Here is a 17,143-nt window from a genome sequence, read left to right on the forward strand (position 1 = left end):
AAGTTATAAACCTCAACCAGTTTAGTGAAATTACAAAATAAGATAAAAGGTCAACTCGATTTTATGGTTCGGTACCCAAAACCCTATTACTAAGACTTCGTTGGTCGTTTGTCCGTCCGGCTGTCACCAGGCTGTTTCTCAAGAACCGTGAGAGTTAGACAGTTGAAATATTTCACAGATTATGCGGCCCTCTATAACAACAAATACTAAAAACAGAATAAAATAAATATTTAAAGAGGGCTCCCATAAAACAAACGTGTTTTTTTTTGCCTTTTTTTTGCTAATGTCCAATGAATATTGTATAGATGGTGCGCAACCCTTTGTGCGCGAATCAAACTCGCAGTCGGTCGGTTTCATTTCACTACACTTGTTTAGCAAAATCCCTCTGTTACGCGTCAGTGACGAAACGAACTCGCAAAGTCAACTCTATGATCTCTCTCTCTCTCTCTCTCTCTCTCTCTCTCTCTCCTCTAATAAAAGTCTGAATAAAAAAAAAACTCCAAACGAAGGTCGAGCCGGGCTGCCGCCTCACTCGCCGCCCTTGCCTTCAACCTGACCCAACAGAGTCGCATCCGCCACCTACATCGATCTCGCTCGCTTCACTCGCTCGATCCGCAGCAGTGAAGATATTATTTTGCGCGGAGCAGGTTTAGGTTTTTGATCAAATGACTTTTTTTCTTGGCCGGTTTATTAAGATTATCTCCTAAATGTATGGAAAAAAAGATAAACTTAAAATTATAAATGAGTTTTATTTTGTTCCTTCGTTTGTCTTTCCTTTTACTGTTTTTGCTCACTAAATATATTTAACTTTTCAGATTCATAATGGACTTCAAATTATTTTCTGAGACAAGTACGTAATACATAACAAAGTACAAAGCTAATAGTATTAGCGATTTTGTATTAAAATTCACCAATACTCTTAGCTTGTACTTTACCTATTATGCAATTGGCCCGGTAGTCTCATGGATAGGAGCCGAAGATTCAACAGTTACTTACACCTCTTGCTACATAAGTACTTAATACCTTTACAGATGATTAAACCACCGTTCTTATTTCAAAAAATGACAATCATCGAAAACAGTACCATATTGTCAAATAATATATACGTCTCTTTCAGTTTGGGCGTGACGTCAGTGAGGTGTCAATTGTTCGTTACCTATATGATTTGATTATTATGACTTTCAATATTTTTTGATTTTACAAGATCTTGCGGATTAAATTGAGGAATATATAGGTTGTCACAAAAATATAAGTATAACACTAAAGACAACGTGTAGTATCGAATCGTGAATATAATTATTTTTTTGTTTTTAAGAAATCTATTGTTATAAAATAAAGATACAACTTTTACCATGAATAGACTTACGACTGATTACGATGAAGCATACCTAGACACTTGGTAAAACTATAAGCTGTAAATGTCTGCACTATAAAGATATTATACACCGTGTTATTTTTGATTGTTAACTTTGAGGGGGCACTATAGTCAAACGAAGTTAATTTCTCCAAGACACTAGAATCCTAACTCTTACTGTGTAAAAGATAGTCAAAAATTAAGTTAATTAATTATTAGCTGTAAATCCCACGATCGAGCGACGACATCCACACTGCCTGCAGCACAAATAGACATTATTTTCTAAGACTTAATTTCTTTAGGGGATTGCAGTTTTTCTCTCACTCACTTCTCAATCTAAGTTATATGATATAGGAATTATCAATGACAAAAGTAGAACAGCCATCTCAACTACTTTGTTTTTTTTTTTACTGCTGCTAAGCTACGCTAAGTATACAAGATCTATTTTGGATGCTGCCTCTACTTTATGGGTGAGTAGGTAAGGGTAATTTTAGGACCTTGTAAAATAGTCTCCCTATTATTAAAAATGTTATAATTATCTTTGTTTTATTCTTTCATGCTCAAGATATCGTTTACGTGATTTGCATACTTCTATTTCGTGATATATTCGTACTGACGCCACAACACATAGCGGAGCTGTCTAAACATTTAAAAATTATCGGAACACGCATTTACGTAATGCACAATAAAAATATAATCATGTTCAGATATTCTTCAGCACCTAGACAGCTTCACGCTTTATGGTGGTGACTGTACAGTAAGTACTACATAATATATTTTTGTACCTATAGGTGAACTGAAATATTTACTTTGCTCACCCACGACCTTTATAATAATATCTTTATATCTTTTACTATTTCTAACATCTGGTAGTATGGTGAACGTTTGTGTTGCTCTAAAGATGAGATCTGGTCGAGTTCGAAACGCGTCAGTGTAGTGTGGTGGTGGTGATAGATGTGTTTGATGATTTGTGCGTATTCCGACAGTGGCAGGTGGAGGAACTGCATGAACACACATTTCATGCATAAACGTAGCTATATAAAAGTCACGGGTGAGCAAAGCAATTGATTCAGTTCATTGATATTGTGAACCTCCGCAAAGTATAGGATTGCCGTTGGGGCCGAAAAGTACTCGTACTGCTAAAATGTATTCCTTATTCTGTTCCTTGTAAAGGTTGCCTGGAAGAGATCGCTCTGAAGCGATAAGGCCGCCTATTGCTTACCTTAGAAAATCTCTATGTATATACTTGTGTTCTCTGTACTGTTTACTGTTTTTTGGTGTGCAATAAAGAGTTATTGTATTGTATTGTATTGTACTCGAGTGGAGACCGCGGATCGGCAAGCGCAGCGTAGGACGTCCACCAACGAGATGGACGGATGATTTGGTTAAAGCCGTGGGTCCACGGTGGGGCCGCTGCCAACCGAAGCAACTGGAGGTTATGGTTGGAGCCCTCTGTCCAACAGTGAACGTCCTACTGCTGAGATGATCATGATGATGATGATGATTTTCATAACGTCTTCTCACTAAATTGACCACTTCTCACTGTGACCAGACCAATTCGAACAATGAACCACTTTCTAAATTGTCAATATCTTATAATGACAGTGTACTAAGTTTACAATTTCTTTAGACCAATGTCATTTCATTGATCAACCACATTGGTTACATACTCTGAGAATATAAATCCTATTTCAGGTCCATCTCTATCTGTTCATAATTTTATTCCGCATATTGCTAAATTTTACATTTCAGAATACTTTTGCGTTATACTGATAGGCTGCATGACCTATTGCTTCTTAGACCACCTGTGTTTTAGTTTTTTTAGACTAAATGATACTATTCCATACATCTGGTTTTCAGTAGGAAAATCAGTACATACAGGTATTCATGCTCCTACTAATAGGAGAATTAGTATATATATTGTGTTCGTGCTCCTACCAGTAGGAGACTGTAGTAGGAGCACGACCTTGCATCTGTTTCGAATAATCCAAGCTATACCAGAAAGAGGGCGCTCGTGCCTAAAATACCATGCGCCACATTACAAAATCGAAGATTACACAAGAAGTGTTTTTTTTGTGGAATATCTTATTTCGGACATCTGGTATAGTGGGAATTTTAATGAATAATGTAATAAGAAATAGAAATAGAAATAAATATTTATTCTCTAAACGCACAAAAATAATAACGAAAATACAACAATATGCGAACTCGCGAAGTATAATATAAGTAATGTAGTATTTTGAAAAATGTGATATTTTAGGCACGAGCGAGGGAAAATCGCTGCGTGGCTATAGTTACCGTCCTGCACAAAGGGAAAAATCCCTCCCGACCCGTGGTCCAACTGCTATCTGGTTGCACCACGGGAACCTAAACTTACCCAGGATGGTTCAATTCTCAGACTACTTTTTTTTCTGCAACTAATTGCTGTAACCCGTGGTACAACTGAAGGGCTATTGTCCAAAGGGCATATGAACAATTGCTATGTTGAACCATTTGCACCATGGGGAAGTAAAATTACCTTGGGTCATGTGTATCAGAATAGGTACTATCATTACTGCATTTTTATAAAATTAAAAGTCGCATGAAACCCAACAACTATGTAGTTTATTCTGAATACAGTGAAACCAACAGTCCGAACCCCGATTCCACAGAGTTCAAGTGGTAGTTCAACTAGTTGAACTAATTGGACCCACCCAGTAGGACCATGGATAAACATACTTTCCAGAATTGGACTACTGATTTTGCTTCTCCGTGGTGCAATCGGTTGACGATGAGTAAACTTGCTTCCCCGTGGTGCAACCAGTTGGACATAGTAGTTGGACCACGGGTCGGGAGGAAAAAAAAGTTCATAAGATTAGTTCCTAAACCGCAATCGGTTCGCATCAAGAAGGAATTTTGCTCATACGCGTGTAGGGTGAGCACTGAAAGACTCCGGTCGTCGTCAAGCAGCTAATCATCAATTGAGTAAATAGGTAAGTATCTCTTGTAAGTATAAATATATTCAGATGTAATCTCGGTATTTCTCGCAATTTGTGGGAATTCTTGAACGAATTTCTACCACTTGGTTGAAATACTGGGCATACCGTTCAAAACGAGATCCGATTTGCTTTGGAGTCAGAATGTTCTTTATTTATCGTAGAAACATGTAGATGCCTACATGTAGCCTGTATTCTCATTATTCATACTAAATACAAATAAATATATAGGAAGTAAAGTTCTGAATTTACCGTCGAAAACTCCAAAACAAATTCCTTCGGATCTAACAAAAAATGTACTTGGAATGATTCAAGCGTAATCTAATCGCTAATATAACGCAAGCGTAATACTTGCAACATTTTTATAGTATTAACTTGCATCCCGCAGCAACACGCTTGAACGCATTCAGGTCTTCCTCGAGCAGCTAGCACAATAAAGCTCTACACCTGGAAATTCACAACTATATCTAAGAATTTTTATTATCTGGCACACCCACGACACAAAACGACAATTGAAAACATGGAGACTGTACTAGCTCCCCAGAGGTCCTCGCTTACTACCGTACGATGCCCACCAGCACCGTCGTAAAGCGTTAGGTCTGCCCTTTTAAGGACACAGCAGTACCTGTCTTGAAAAATTACACGGAAATTCTAAAGCTTATGAGGAAAAAGACCCTCTAGATATATATATAAACAACCAGACCACGATAATGATGGTGATGATGATGATAGTATTATCCACGTATAAATAAAGATTCAAAATATGAAACGTCGTTTCCAGCAGGATTCTACATACCGATAGCTTCAACGAGGCTGTTTCCTTTCCAGCCTACTATGTACCACTACACATGAACTGTTTTACGCATCAGGGTAGTTGACACACTTATACAGCATTACGGCCTTCCGTTCTTCAGCTTTCCAAAATGACCATTTCTGTACCTCGGTATACATACAATACAAAGAATTATCGCAACCTTCAACTCAAAAGATAACTGCAATCAAGACTGGTAGGTAGAATAAAACACGGAAAGATTTCGTCTCCAATATTCGAAGAAATAGGAGTAACACTCGCATGTAATGCATGATTATCAAAGTATGTATGTCACAAGAGCATCATATGTGGTTACCAACTTGAGCACAATATCATACTCGACAATCTCCAAGTCCAAAGCCAAAAATCACATAAGATTAGATTCCTGGACTCTGACACGATTCATCTAATTCTATATCGTCGCATATGAAACACTCATATTATCTAGATATTTGAACATTTTAAGGGCAAAAGTACAGTTGATACAAATATTCGTGACCCGAAAAAAAAATATATGAATATTTTGTAGTAGCTTACGCCGAAAGCCTTCCGAAAGCCTAGAAAAGTGATGCAATAATTTTCACTAGTTGGCGCTGTCTATTTGCATGTGTGCGTGAGCTCCTAGTGTCCGTATAAGGCTGTACCTGACACCTAAATTTGAGCCCTGAAATCTCAGAATTGGCACACTATTTCCGTTCGACTGTAGTCTCAAAAAATCGGCAATTCTAAATTGTTTTCGCAAATAATAAACTCAACTATTAGTATTCTACGGATATTCTAAAAATTACAAAAAAACATCACGAAAAATTCGACAGTCTGATTTTTAACGCCATCTGACGGGACTTTTACCATGAGCTAACGTGAGCAGCCGGTACGTGAAGTACGTGGGGTTTATTTAGCAATTCCATGTTGGCCAACTTCCGGAAAAGGGAAAAGTTTGCACTAATTAAAAATATAAAAGCAGGACACTCTATGTCGACGCGAACGCCGACAATGCGATGCGAACCGATAGCTGTTTTCAATAATGAGACATTAGGTTTAAAAAAAAACAGGGAATTTTAATAGTCTACTCTACATACTGTATGTGTAGGATACCGTAAATGGATACTTTAAAAGTCGTATTTTTTAAAAATCGGTTTTCCTTTTGTTTCTGTTTTAATTTGTTTAATCATTTTATTATATTCTCGTTTTGTGTGTGTATGTGAATTCACCATAAAACACAAAATAATAGTTCGAATTTTTATACGTGAGTGTCTCGTTTCCCTAAGGAAATCTTAATACAAAACTAGGTAGGTACCACAACAACGAGTTAAAAGCTTTCTTCCATCAATTCACAAAGGAACCACCGCATTAGATTGATAAAATCAGCAGAGCAATATCTCTCGAGGCAAGACCTCCAGGGAATAATATAGCCGACTACTTCCGAACCTACTTAGGTTTTACAAAACGAAATAGGCCGTAGTAATAGCTGCGCAGTGCTATAAATGCTACGTGAGCTAGTATTTTTCAGTCCCTGGGTTGCTGAATCGCGTGACTGGGGTTGTGGATGAATATTTGAATAGCAAACGGGAGATAAACACTTACATGTTCTGCAAAGTCGTCTTCGGTATGGCTGGACAAACCTAGCCCGCAAGCCACCCACCAAAGCATTTGCCCAGCCAAGATGTCGATCGGTCAACCTTTTTTTTTGTGTATAATTTTAGTAGATAGCAGGGGCGTCGTAGCTACTGCCGTATCTGACGTATCAATAACGTACCTAAGCGACGATTGTAAGCGTTTTTAAAAAAATTGGAAAAAGTGACAGATAGATAATATATGATGAATAAATTTTCTTTTAATTTTATGCAAACATTTTTTTTTTTTTGTGAGAAATCTTTATCCTTCATAAGGGCCCCCAAACAAATTATTAACATGGGGCCCCGCCAAGGACGCTACGCCACTCGAATTAAAAAAAAATACCCACCTAAAAAATCTTTACACCAGACTTGTTCTATATATAATGGTTTATTTATTGGTGTCATGTTAAGATATTCAATTAGGTATTTAAATATTAATTTACGTTATTTTAAAACATGAGTATACAATTAAAAAAATATATTTTTTAAACCACATAAACCAAAAACCACAACAAAAAACTCAAACAACTGTATTTTTGTAAATAAAAACTGTATCCAGCTTGTTACAAAAATCCTCAAAACAGTACATTTCCTTTATCGAAATACATTTTAGGTTGACGTACTTAATGATCATGATCATAATAGAGTCTGACTTATATTTTTCCGGATTATCCCGGAAAAAGCTTCGTACAAAATAGTTGATTGCTTTTGCTGTTTGCCGACCAAATTACAGCAAACACAGCGTCCAATAAACTGTTGTGGAAATGAGACGATAGCTTGCCGGAAATACGCTTTCCTTTATGAAAGTTGGCTACATATTTACTAAAATGCTAGCGATATTTTAGTAGTTACTTGGAATATACCCGTACAACGGTGTAAAACGTACCTATAGAACGAGAAACGAATCACTTTAACCCCGCTGATTTAGCAAATGGTTGCTTGACTGATCTTCAGTTAAGCAACCATATTTGTTCTTTGTTGACAACCACAAAATAAATAATACCTAGTACAAGTCTGAAACAATAGTCTTACGGCTAAAATTGTAGAACATATTATGATGGAACAGTTTTGAATAGTTATTTAAGGAAATAAGCGAAAAATTACTACCTTTCTTCCTTATCTCCGAAACTACTGGGATACAATTAAAAAAAAAACTGAACTGAAACTGGACTAAAAAGAAGTGTATGATATACTCACGACTCACGGCACAAAATTTGGCCCATTCTACATACAAAATTACCTATTTCTGCAAACATTTTAGTGTCAGATTTTTTGCCGCTCAGTATAATTAAAATACCTAACATATATTTAACAAAATAGCTCAGTATATTTGAAATACTTAATCATGTATGTTAGGAAGAACATATGTGATTTACCCACCAACGTCATTAAGCCAAAGGCTACTAGAAATACAGGGAAACTTAAAGTTCCATCTTACAGACTGGCTAAAGCCAAAAAGTAATTTCTGGGAAATTGCATACGTTTTTATAATAAAATTCCAAAAAATATTACTAATGAAACGGATACAAAATTCAAATCTATTGTCAAGAAGACATTAATATTTAAGGCGTATTATAAAATTAATGATTATATCATGGACAAGGATATTTGGAAATACTTCTGATCCGCATGGGCGATCCCTTTACTTCAAATAGCGAATCTACTGTGTTAAAAATAAAGTTTTGTTAAAATACTTGTGCTGTATAGAAATCTGTTTTAAAAAAATATACCTCGTTGAGTTTCTTGCCGGATTCTTCTCAACAGAAGGTTTTCCGAACCGGAGGTAAGTTTTTTGGCATTCATAAGTGATTTTATACAATAAATGGAATAAAGATTTTGACTTTGACATAGGATATTTCAGTAATGTCTAAGAAAGCAAGCAAGTTCAAGTCGAGTTTTTTTTTATATTTATCATCCGAAAACATTTTTAGTTATTTTCAAATAATTTGTATAAATCATTCATCGGAAGCAAGACGGTATGATTAAACAACGAGAATTAATTCATTATACCCACTTAATTTTAAATTAAAGAACTGAAAGAAATCATTACCTCTTGTTATCGCGCGACCCAATAAAGTAAGATAACTCCCTTGAACTTTGAAATCAATAATATATATATTTTTTGTGATGACAATATCCCATTCATTAGACTGTATAGTAAACAATAGAGGTTTATGTGCTCTAGATTCTTATTTGATTTCATTGACAATAATTTCTCTTATAACTCTCTTATAAAAACTGGCCAAGTGCGAGTCAGACTTACGCACCGAGGGTCCGTACATCTCTGAATAAACTATCCGATTTATTAAGTTAATATCGAAAATACAAACTGAGACATGGATGCACAGACAAACCAGAAAAAGAGACCAGCGCTGGGAATCGAACCCAGGTCCTCAGCAATCCGTGCTGCGTGCTATAACCCCTACACCACCGCTGGACAAGAATTTAGACACGAATTTTTCCTATGCATACATACATATCTCAGGTTGCTTATTTCTACTACGCTACTTATGCAGCAGCACTAGCGACATCTATGTTTCGCTCTCATCGAAAGAAATAGTGCTGCTGCATAAGTACCTAGCGTAGTAGAAATAAGCAACCTGAGATATGTATGCATAGGAAAAATTCGTGTCTAAATTCCTGTCCAGCGGTGGTGTAGGGGTTATAGCACGCAGCACGGATTGCTGAGGACCTGGGTTCGATTCCCAGCGCTGTCTCTTTTCTGGTTGTCTGTGCATCCATGTCTCAGTTTGTATTTTCGATATGGTTTCACGGGATACCCGTAAAAGGAACAAATTTGGAGTTGAAATAAAAAAATACAAAAAGACTCCAAATAACCAATCATAATATTAAGTTAATTGCAAGTTGCAGCAGGGTTATTGAGGAAATTTCAAAGAAAAATCTGATTTATCAATATTCTGCTGGTATTTGTTTGTAAATAAAAAATAATAATAATCGTTTTTCAAACACAATGTTAAATACACAACATTAAATACATATTAAAAACAATTCCGATTATTGAATTAAACCAAATTAATACAATACAATACAATACAAAGACTCTTTATTGTACACCAGACATAGTAAGCGATACAGAAAACAACACAGAGAAAAAAAATACAAGGTGAGCAATAGACCTTATCGCCTTAAGAGCGATCTCTTCCAGGCAACCTTACAGCTAAAGAAGGAAGGACTAGTTTACAACAGGTGGTGCATCAAAAGTAGATAAGAACAATTTAAACGTAACACAATACATCTACGAATACATACATAATTATATCGTACATATAATATACGTCCAAAAATAAATATTAGTATGAGATAAACAGCAACAAATAAAATAAATAATTATAATAAGGCTAATAATTACAAATGACAGATAGTGCTCTTAAGCATAGATTTAAAATAGTGACAAAGACTTTGCGCGTCTAAGTCAATCGGTAAGGAGTTCCACAAACGAATAGCCTGCCGACAGTATAAAATATACGAAATTATTTATATTAAATTATTACATGTAGCAATGTATGTATATATTAATGTATTATAAGTAACAATAAACAATTATCCGTTATTATCACCGAATTTCAATTCGTATGAAGAAAGAAAGAAAGAAAGAATTTATTTGAAATATAACAAGGTTACAATTTAGATTCATCGGCGGAATGTCATGGAAGTTGAAATTTCTTCGATACAAAATTTTGTAACTTAAAGTTGACTGGGTGAATTCACATTCTGTTCATCAGCCGGAGCTGATGATGATTGATGATAGGGAACCTAAAGCTCTTAAAATACATCAAAACAACATAAGAACTTATTACACAGTTCCCATGGGAAGCGCGCGCTCCCGCGGCTGTTTGTCTATTGTTTGTTACACGTCTGATTACGAATTAGTATGCTGGTACAGTCTCCATGATTTGAAACTAAATGGCATTTGAACTTGACGTCTGTCTATTGGGCTTTTGATTTAACATAGTTTTACCAATTTCTTTTATAACATTCCTTCTCAATACTAACCAAGTTTAAAAAACCCCGATCGCTTTGTAATAAAATTACTTAGTATACAATTGTGATTCGTTTTCTTATTCACCTATTTTAATCTAACGTTTTCATAAAGTTTGCTCGAGTTTTTTGCTCGCCAAATAATAATTGTTTTATTCATAATTATTTTGGCAACACAGCGATCAGCACCAGATCTGACATAAAAAAGCGCGGGACCTTGCGGGTACTACCTTCTTGCACGTAAAGTTTGACAACCTGTTTCATTCAAACTTTTAATTTCGCAAACGCTAACAGCCTTATTCATAAAAAATCCTTTATTGAGGTGATCGGTCTGTTACCTAGCAGACTGATTAAGCTGTAGACGCGTTGTCAGAAGTATGATTCATAAACGCTGTGCTAGCAGTCTGCTAGTTTTTTTTTTTTTTTTTTTTTGTTACTGGACTTGGGCTTTAGTGTTGCCCTTAGCCATTTTCAAGTTAGGGAAATTGGACGCGGGAAAGGGTAGTTTGGTAGACGGAATTTGGAATATAGAAGGTCAGGGTAGGTAGAACACAAAGGCAAAATAAATTACATAAATTTGTAAATACTATACTTTAATATCATTTTTAGAAATAAAGGATGCAATTATATTATATATATGGGAAAGGTGAGCAAGGAAAATATGCTTGTAGGTAGTGGTATATTGTGGGATACTAATGATTCCAAAAACGAAGTTCTGTCATATAATGGACAGGATAGAAAGATGTGATTTAGGTCAGCCACCGCGGCTCCACATTCACATGCTTCACTATTGATTATGTTGAATCTAAACAGATGAGAAGGGGCGCACGTATGGCCCAGTCTCATCCGAGTCAATATGGATGTTTCTCTTCTGCCTAATTTTGAATTATAAAACCATGGTCTCAGTGGAATTTTTTGTTGTAAATTATAATAATAATTTCCGGTCTCTAGAGAACTCCAAAACCAAAAGAACTCCCAGGAGTTCCGTAAATACCTTTTAGGAAGGGCTAGGAGATCATGGGTGTAATTTTATAGGGGAAAAGATCCCCGAATGAACGGCCTCGAGAGCCAGATTGTCAGCTTTCTCATTTCCATAAATCCCAGAATGACTTGGCACCCAGACAAACTGAATCTCGAGACCTTTGATACTGCACTCGTGTAACAGAGCTCTAATATCAAAAAATATGGGATATATATTTTTTAGTTTAAATGGAGGATGTAGTAATGCTTGTAAGCTACTTTTGAGTCTGAAAAAATTACGGATTTTCCTAATTTCATCAAATGAATATATTCAATAGCTTTGAAAAGCCCATAAGCTTCACCAGTAAAAACTGAGGATTCTGGGGGAAGTTTAATTTTTTGCACAATATTGAACTGGTGGTGATACACTCCAACTCCCACACAGCTAGATAATGTAGGTTTGGATGCATCTGTGTATATATAATGCCATCCAGACCAACGGACATCAAGGAAATGGTTGAATAATGACTTTGCACTTGAAGTATTCTTTATAAGACCCAAATCAAGAAATACCGCTGGCTTAAGTAATAAAACTTCAAATTTAACACTATATAAAGAAGAGTTGTGTATCGATGGGGAACTTGACAGAGGTAGAAATTTTAAGTAACTGTTGATGATAAAAGGAGGACTCTTATTGCGCCAGTGTGAAGATGTTTCTATTTCTTTTGAAGAGAAGATAATTTAGGTATAATGGGATGATTTGAGAATTGCATGGAACGGAAAATAAACCTATCTGCTAGGAATTGCTGTCGTAAATGTAACGGTGGATCGACACATTCCACCTGCATCGCATTAACAGGGCTAGTTTTCATGGCTCCCAGTATTATTCTTAATGCCTTGTTTTGGATTTTATTAAGAATTTCAAATGCGGTATCTGTACCTGGACGAAGCAAAAAAGACCCGTAATCCAATACACTTCTAATGACAGCATTGTACACTAGTTTTAGGTAAAATGGATGACTACCCCACCAAACTCCAGCCAGACATCTTAAAATATTTAGAGACCGTTCACATCTAATCTTTACATATGTGCAATGAGCTTTGGCCGAGAGTCTACTGTCAAAAACTACACCTAAATATTTAGCTTCGTTGTTAAGTGGAATAAATGCACCATCATAAACTAGATTCAAATCACACTTCCTTGTTCTGGTTGAGAATAAGACCGCTGTTGTTTTAGTGATTGATAGCTCCAGACCATTTGTATCTAAGTAGCACTTCAGTTGCTTAAGATTGGTATTTAATACTGCGCAAGCGTCACTGACACTGCTATCTGCACAGTACAGTACCAAATCATCAGCGTATTGTATGGATAATACAGGGTTTACTAGAATAGACGGAAAATCATGAGTATATACATTAAAGAGTAATGGGCTTAAAACGGAACCTTGTGGTAAACCTTTCCAAACAGTTCTGTATAAAGTATCAGAATCTAAGACTAATTTTATAATCCTTTCGTGAAACATTGCTGAAATTATATTAATGAGGCGTGTCGGAACACCCAATTTTACCAATTTATTTATAAGTATCTCTATTTACATTGTCATATGCCGAATTTATGTCCAGAAAACATGCTACTACCGATTTATTCTGAGAAAAAGCTAATAATATATCCGAAACCAGTAAACCAACGCAATCTGATGTGCTTTTATTTTTGCGGAAACCGAATTGGTTGTCCGGTAGAGTTTTTTTTGTTTCAAATAACCACTCTAGGCGGTTTTTAACCATATGTTCCAATATTTTAAGTAAAACGGTCGATAAAGCTATTGGCCGGAGTGAATTATGATCATTCCGGGGTTTATTTGGTTTAGGTAATGGCAACACCAACTGTGTTTTCCATTCTGGAGGAATATTGCCTGAAATGAAAATGAAGTTAAGAAGGCTTAAGTAATAGGTTAGGATTTGGTCGCTGGAATTTGCTAAAAATGAATACGGAATGCCATCGCATCCCGGTGCAGAGTCAATTACATACGATAGTACACTTTTCAGCTCAGATAGTGAAAATAGACTGTTTAAATGTTGGCTATCGCTGTCGCAAGAAACTGACTCTATTTTCAATGGGATTGTTGTGACAAATGGAGGAGCGAGTTTATCTAAGAATTTTTCAACTACTGAAGGCTCTATTTTAGTTGCAGTGTTATCAACAAAAGCCCCTCTAAACATCCTTATTTTCCTCCAGATTCAGAGGTGTGTGTATTAGGAGATAGGGAAGCGCAAAAATTTCTCCAGCTATCTACTTTCTTTTTCTTCAAAAGCTTTTTAGTTTCTTTTATTATGGTCACTAAATCGTTGTAGTTTTCCTCGTTCATGTTAGCCCTATATCTTAACTCCATTTCTTTTCGCCTTTTTACAGCTGTACTGCATTCAGAATCCCACCATGGTGGACAGGGAATCCTAGCACCAGAAGATTTTTAACTGGGAAAACTTCAGTTGCTGCTTCAGTCAGTAATTTGGCAAATGCATTGGAGGATTCTATAATTTGGCTAGGATGTCTTAAATCTGGCAAGATACTGAATTTATCGTCCAATTGTTTTTTAAAATCATCCCATTTATTTTTAATTATTACATGCTTTAACATAGAAGTCCTTTTTAAGAACGGTTTATTTTGAAAGGGAATGAAACTATCACTGGAAAATGGTCACTGCCATAGGTACATGGAAGTACATCCCAAGACAATGTACTGGCGATTGAGGAACTACTTATTGATAAATCAATAGCACTTGTATTTTCATGTGGAGCTGTTGGGCGTGTGTGCACCAGTGTTCAGTATGCAGAGATTAAGAGAATCAACAATGTCTAAAATTTCATCACCAAAGTCACTTGAATCGCTACATCCCCATGCTTGATGATGACAATTAAAATCTCCTAGGATGACAAGAGGAGAAGGAAGTGAAACTAAGATGGATTTTATTTCCCTAAGTATAACTAATGATGGATGAGGAATATACAATGAAACTATACAGATATTATTTACAATTGCAGCAATTATAGAGAAATTGCTGCTATGGGATGGTATTGGATGATATGTAAAATGAAATGAATTTTTTACAAGAATAGCTACACCGCCATGTCCGTCTGACCTATCTTCACGGAGGCATGCATAGCCAGGAATTTTGAAACATGAGTCTGCTCTGAGCCATGTTTCACTTAATGCTATAAGAAAAGGATTTAGTTTATTTATTAAATATAGTAAATCTGATTTTTTATTCTTTATGCTGCGACAGTTCCACTGCAGAATGTGGCTGCTGTTGGCCATTATTGACATTTATAATATTTGAAATAAAACTAATTATATCTGCAACGTTGTTCGGTATTATGTTTGAAGAAGATAGTAATTTGATAAGCTCAAGGATGAGCTCACTAATGGAGGGTTGGTTGTTGTTGGGTTTTTCTTTCTGAATGGCAGTACCATTGCCAGATGTAGAAGGCATATCATATTCTTTAATGAGATCATTATGAGCACTTTTATCATAACCTTTTTGATATTTAGGTTTATCTCGAGGCTTGAGAAAAACTGTTTTTTTGTATGAATATGATGATGTTGGTGTGTTAGTCTGATGATTGGGCTGTTTAATTTGAGACTGATTAATTTGATGTGGTGGAGGAGATAATAGAACATCTGCATAAGGTTTGCTGACTGGATGATGCAGCTTTGATGCCTCAGCGTAAGACAAACAACTTTGTGCCATAGATAATTTAATATTTTTTTGTCTTTCAAATTCTGGACACTGTTTACTTATTGCAAAATGGTGTCCAGTACATAAAAAGCAAGAAACACAGTCCTCCTCAACATCACATGTAGACCCAGAGTGACCCTGGCCACACTTGTAGCAGCATGGTTTGGATCGGCATTGTGTTTTGTGTGACCATATCGGCAACAATTGTAACATTGGATTGTTGGAAATATGTACAGATCTACGGGTAGAGCATTATAACAGATGAATATTCTTTTAGGCAAAACTTGACCATCAAATGTTAACACCACTGTTTGGGATGGTTTCCAAACTGCTGAACCATCTACTATTGTTTTGTAATTCAGTCTTCTTGCTTTAATTACTTTTCCTGTACCTAAAGGTACAGAAACGTTCAACAGGATCTCCTCTAGGGACCACTCAGCCGGAACACCCTTAACTATTCCCATTCTCATTACACTGAAGGATGGGATAAAAGCTTTATATTATTATCAGTGAGGTTTTATCATTCAAAAATTGTTAGCATCGTCAAGATGAGAAATGACAATGTGACTCTATTCCTCCCAATTCTTTTCACACTACCATTAATGATGTTCTTAAATGACTTTTTCTTTAAGAAATTTCCAAAGGAAATGGGATGAATAGAGGTACCGTCATTCGGTGCATCTTGCATTCTTTGTACATGCACTACAAATGGTGAGCAATCAGTATTTACATAAACTTTTCTGAATGTGTCTGTGGGCTGAGGTGGAGATGGAGAGTTCATATTTGTGGTAGAGTTGTTAATAGTTGTTGTAGGTATTGGTTGAATATCAACTTTGTTTACAGAATCATTAGTGCAATTACAATCATTTTCAGTCAAAATATAGTCCGGATTTTTATTTTTATTACTGCGCTTTTTTTATTGCAATGGCGGCATATTTTCCTTGACGGGCAAACTCGTTTTCTATTTTTATCCGATGTTACGGAACTATCTGTATGGTCAGTATCCATACCGTTATCTGGTTCTGGTTTATTAATTGAACTAATAGTTACGGTGTGATGAACCTGGGGACACCGCCCCCAGGGTCATCGGGCTCCTCCATCGAAATATATTAAAAAACTTACCAAAAAAGAAGAAATGTACACAAATAAAGGTATTTACAATAAATAATTAAAAATATACACCGTATTTACACTACGCTGACCACTAATTAATATAAAAAATTAAGAGCTAGAAAAACACGCGCGCTCAGTTCGAGATTTCCCGCCCTTTTCCTGCAAGCTAGTTGTTGATGCTCTGATAGCGGTATTAAGACGCACGTTATGTTGGCCACCTTTGACAAATCAATAGACAAAAAATGAGCCTAAATTCGATATTAAAAAAAATATTGACAGCAGTGACAGCAAATACCAGAGAAAAAAATAAGAGCGAGAATGTTTTGTTTCCCGCCATTTCGGATCCGCATGTTTATGTTGTGCAAAAAGCCGATAATTATGTTAATCATTCCTTATTTTTTTTTCATATTTATTGTTAATTTATGTGCTAATTAGATGGATTTTAAATACAATTCCTGACAAATAAAATTACCCTGTTTTTTTTTAATCTTTGCGTAAACTTCACCCTTCCACTTAAAAATATCTTCGGTATGTTTTTTGCTCTTGTCAAAGTCAGCTGTCAAACTTGTGGCGGCCATTTT

General features: G+C 35.8%; 1 protein-coding gene across 1 annotated transcript in view; it reads right to left on the reverse strand.

The window, feature by feature from the left end:
- Positions 1 to 15,203, reverse strand: part of LOC141430607 (unconventional myosin-Va-like) — a 23,644-nt gene extending 8,441 nt beyond the window's left edge. The window contains 1 exon segment of the mRNA XM_074091394.1: positions 15,134 to 15,203. Within this exon segment, the coding sequence (XP_073947495.1) occupies positions 15,134 to 15,203 (70 nt within the window).
- Between the last annotated feature and the right edge of the window lie 1,940 nt (positions 15,204 to 17,143).

This window comes from Choristoneura fumiferana, chromosome 8 (assembly GCF_025370935.1).
Source record: "Choristoneura fumiferana chromosome 8, NRCan_CFum_1, whole genome shotgun sequence".
NCBI lineage: Eukaryota > Metazoa > Arthropoda > Insecta > Lepidoptera > Tortricidae > Choristoneura > Choristoneura fumiferana.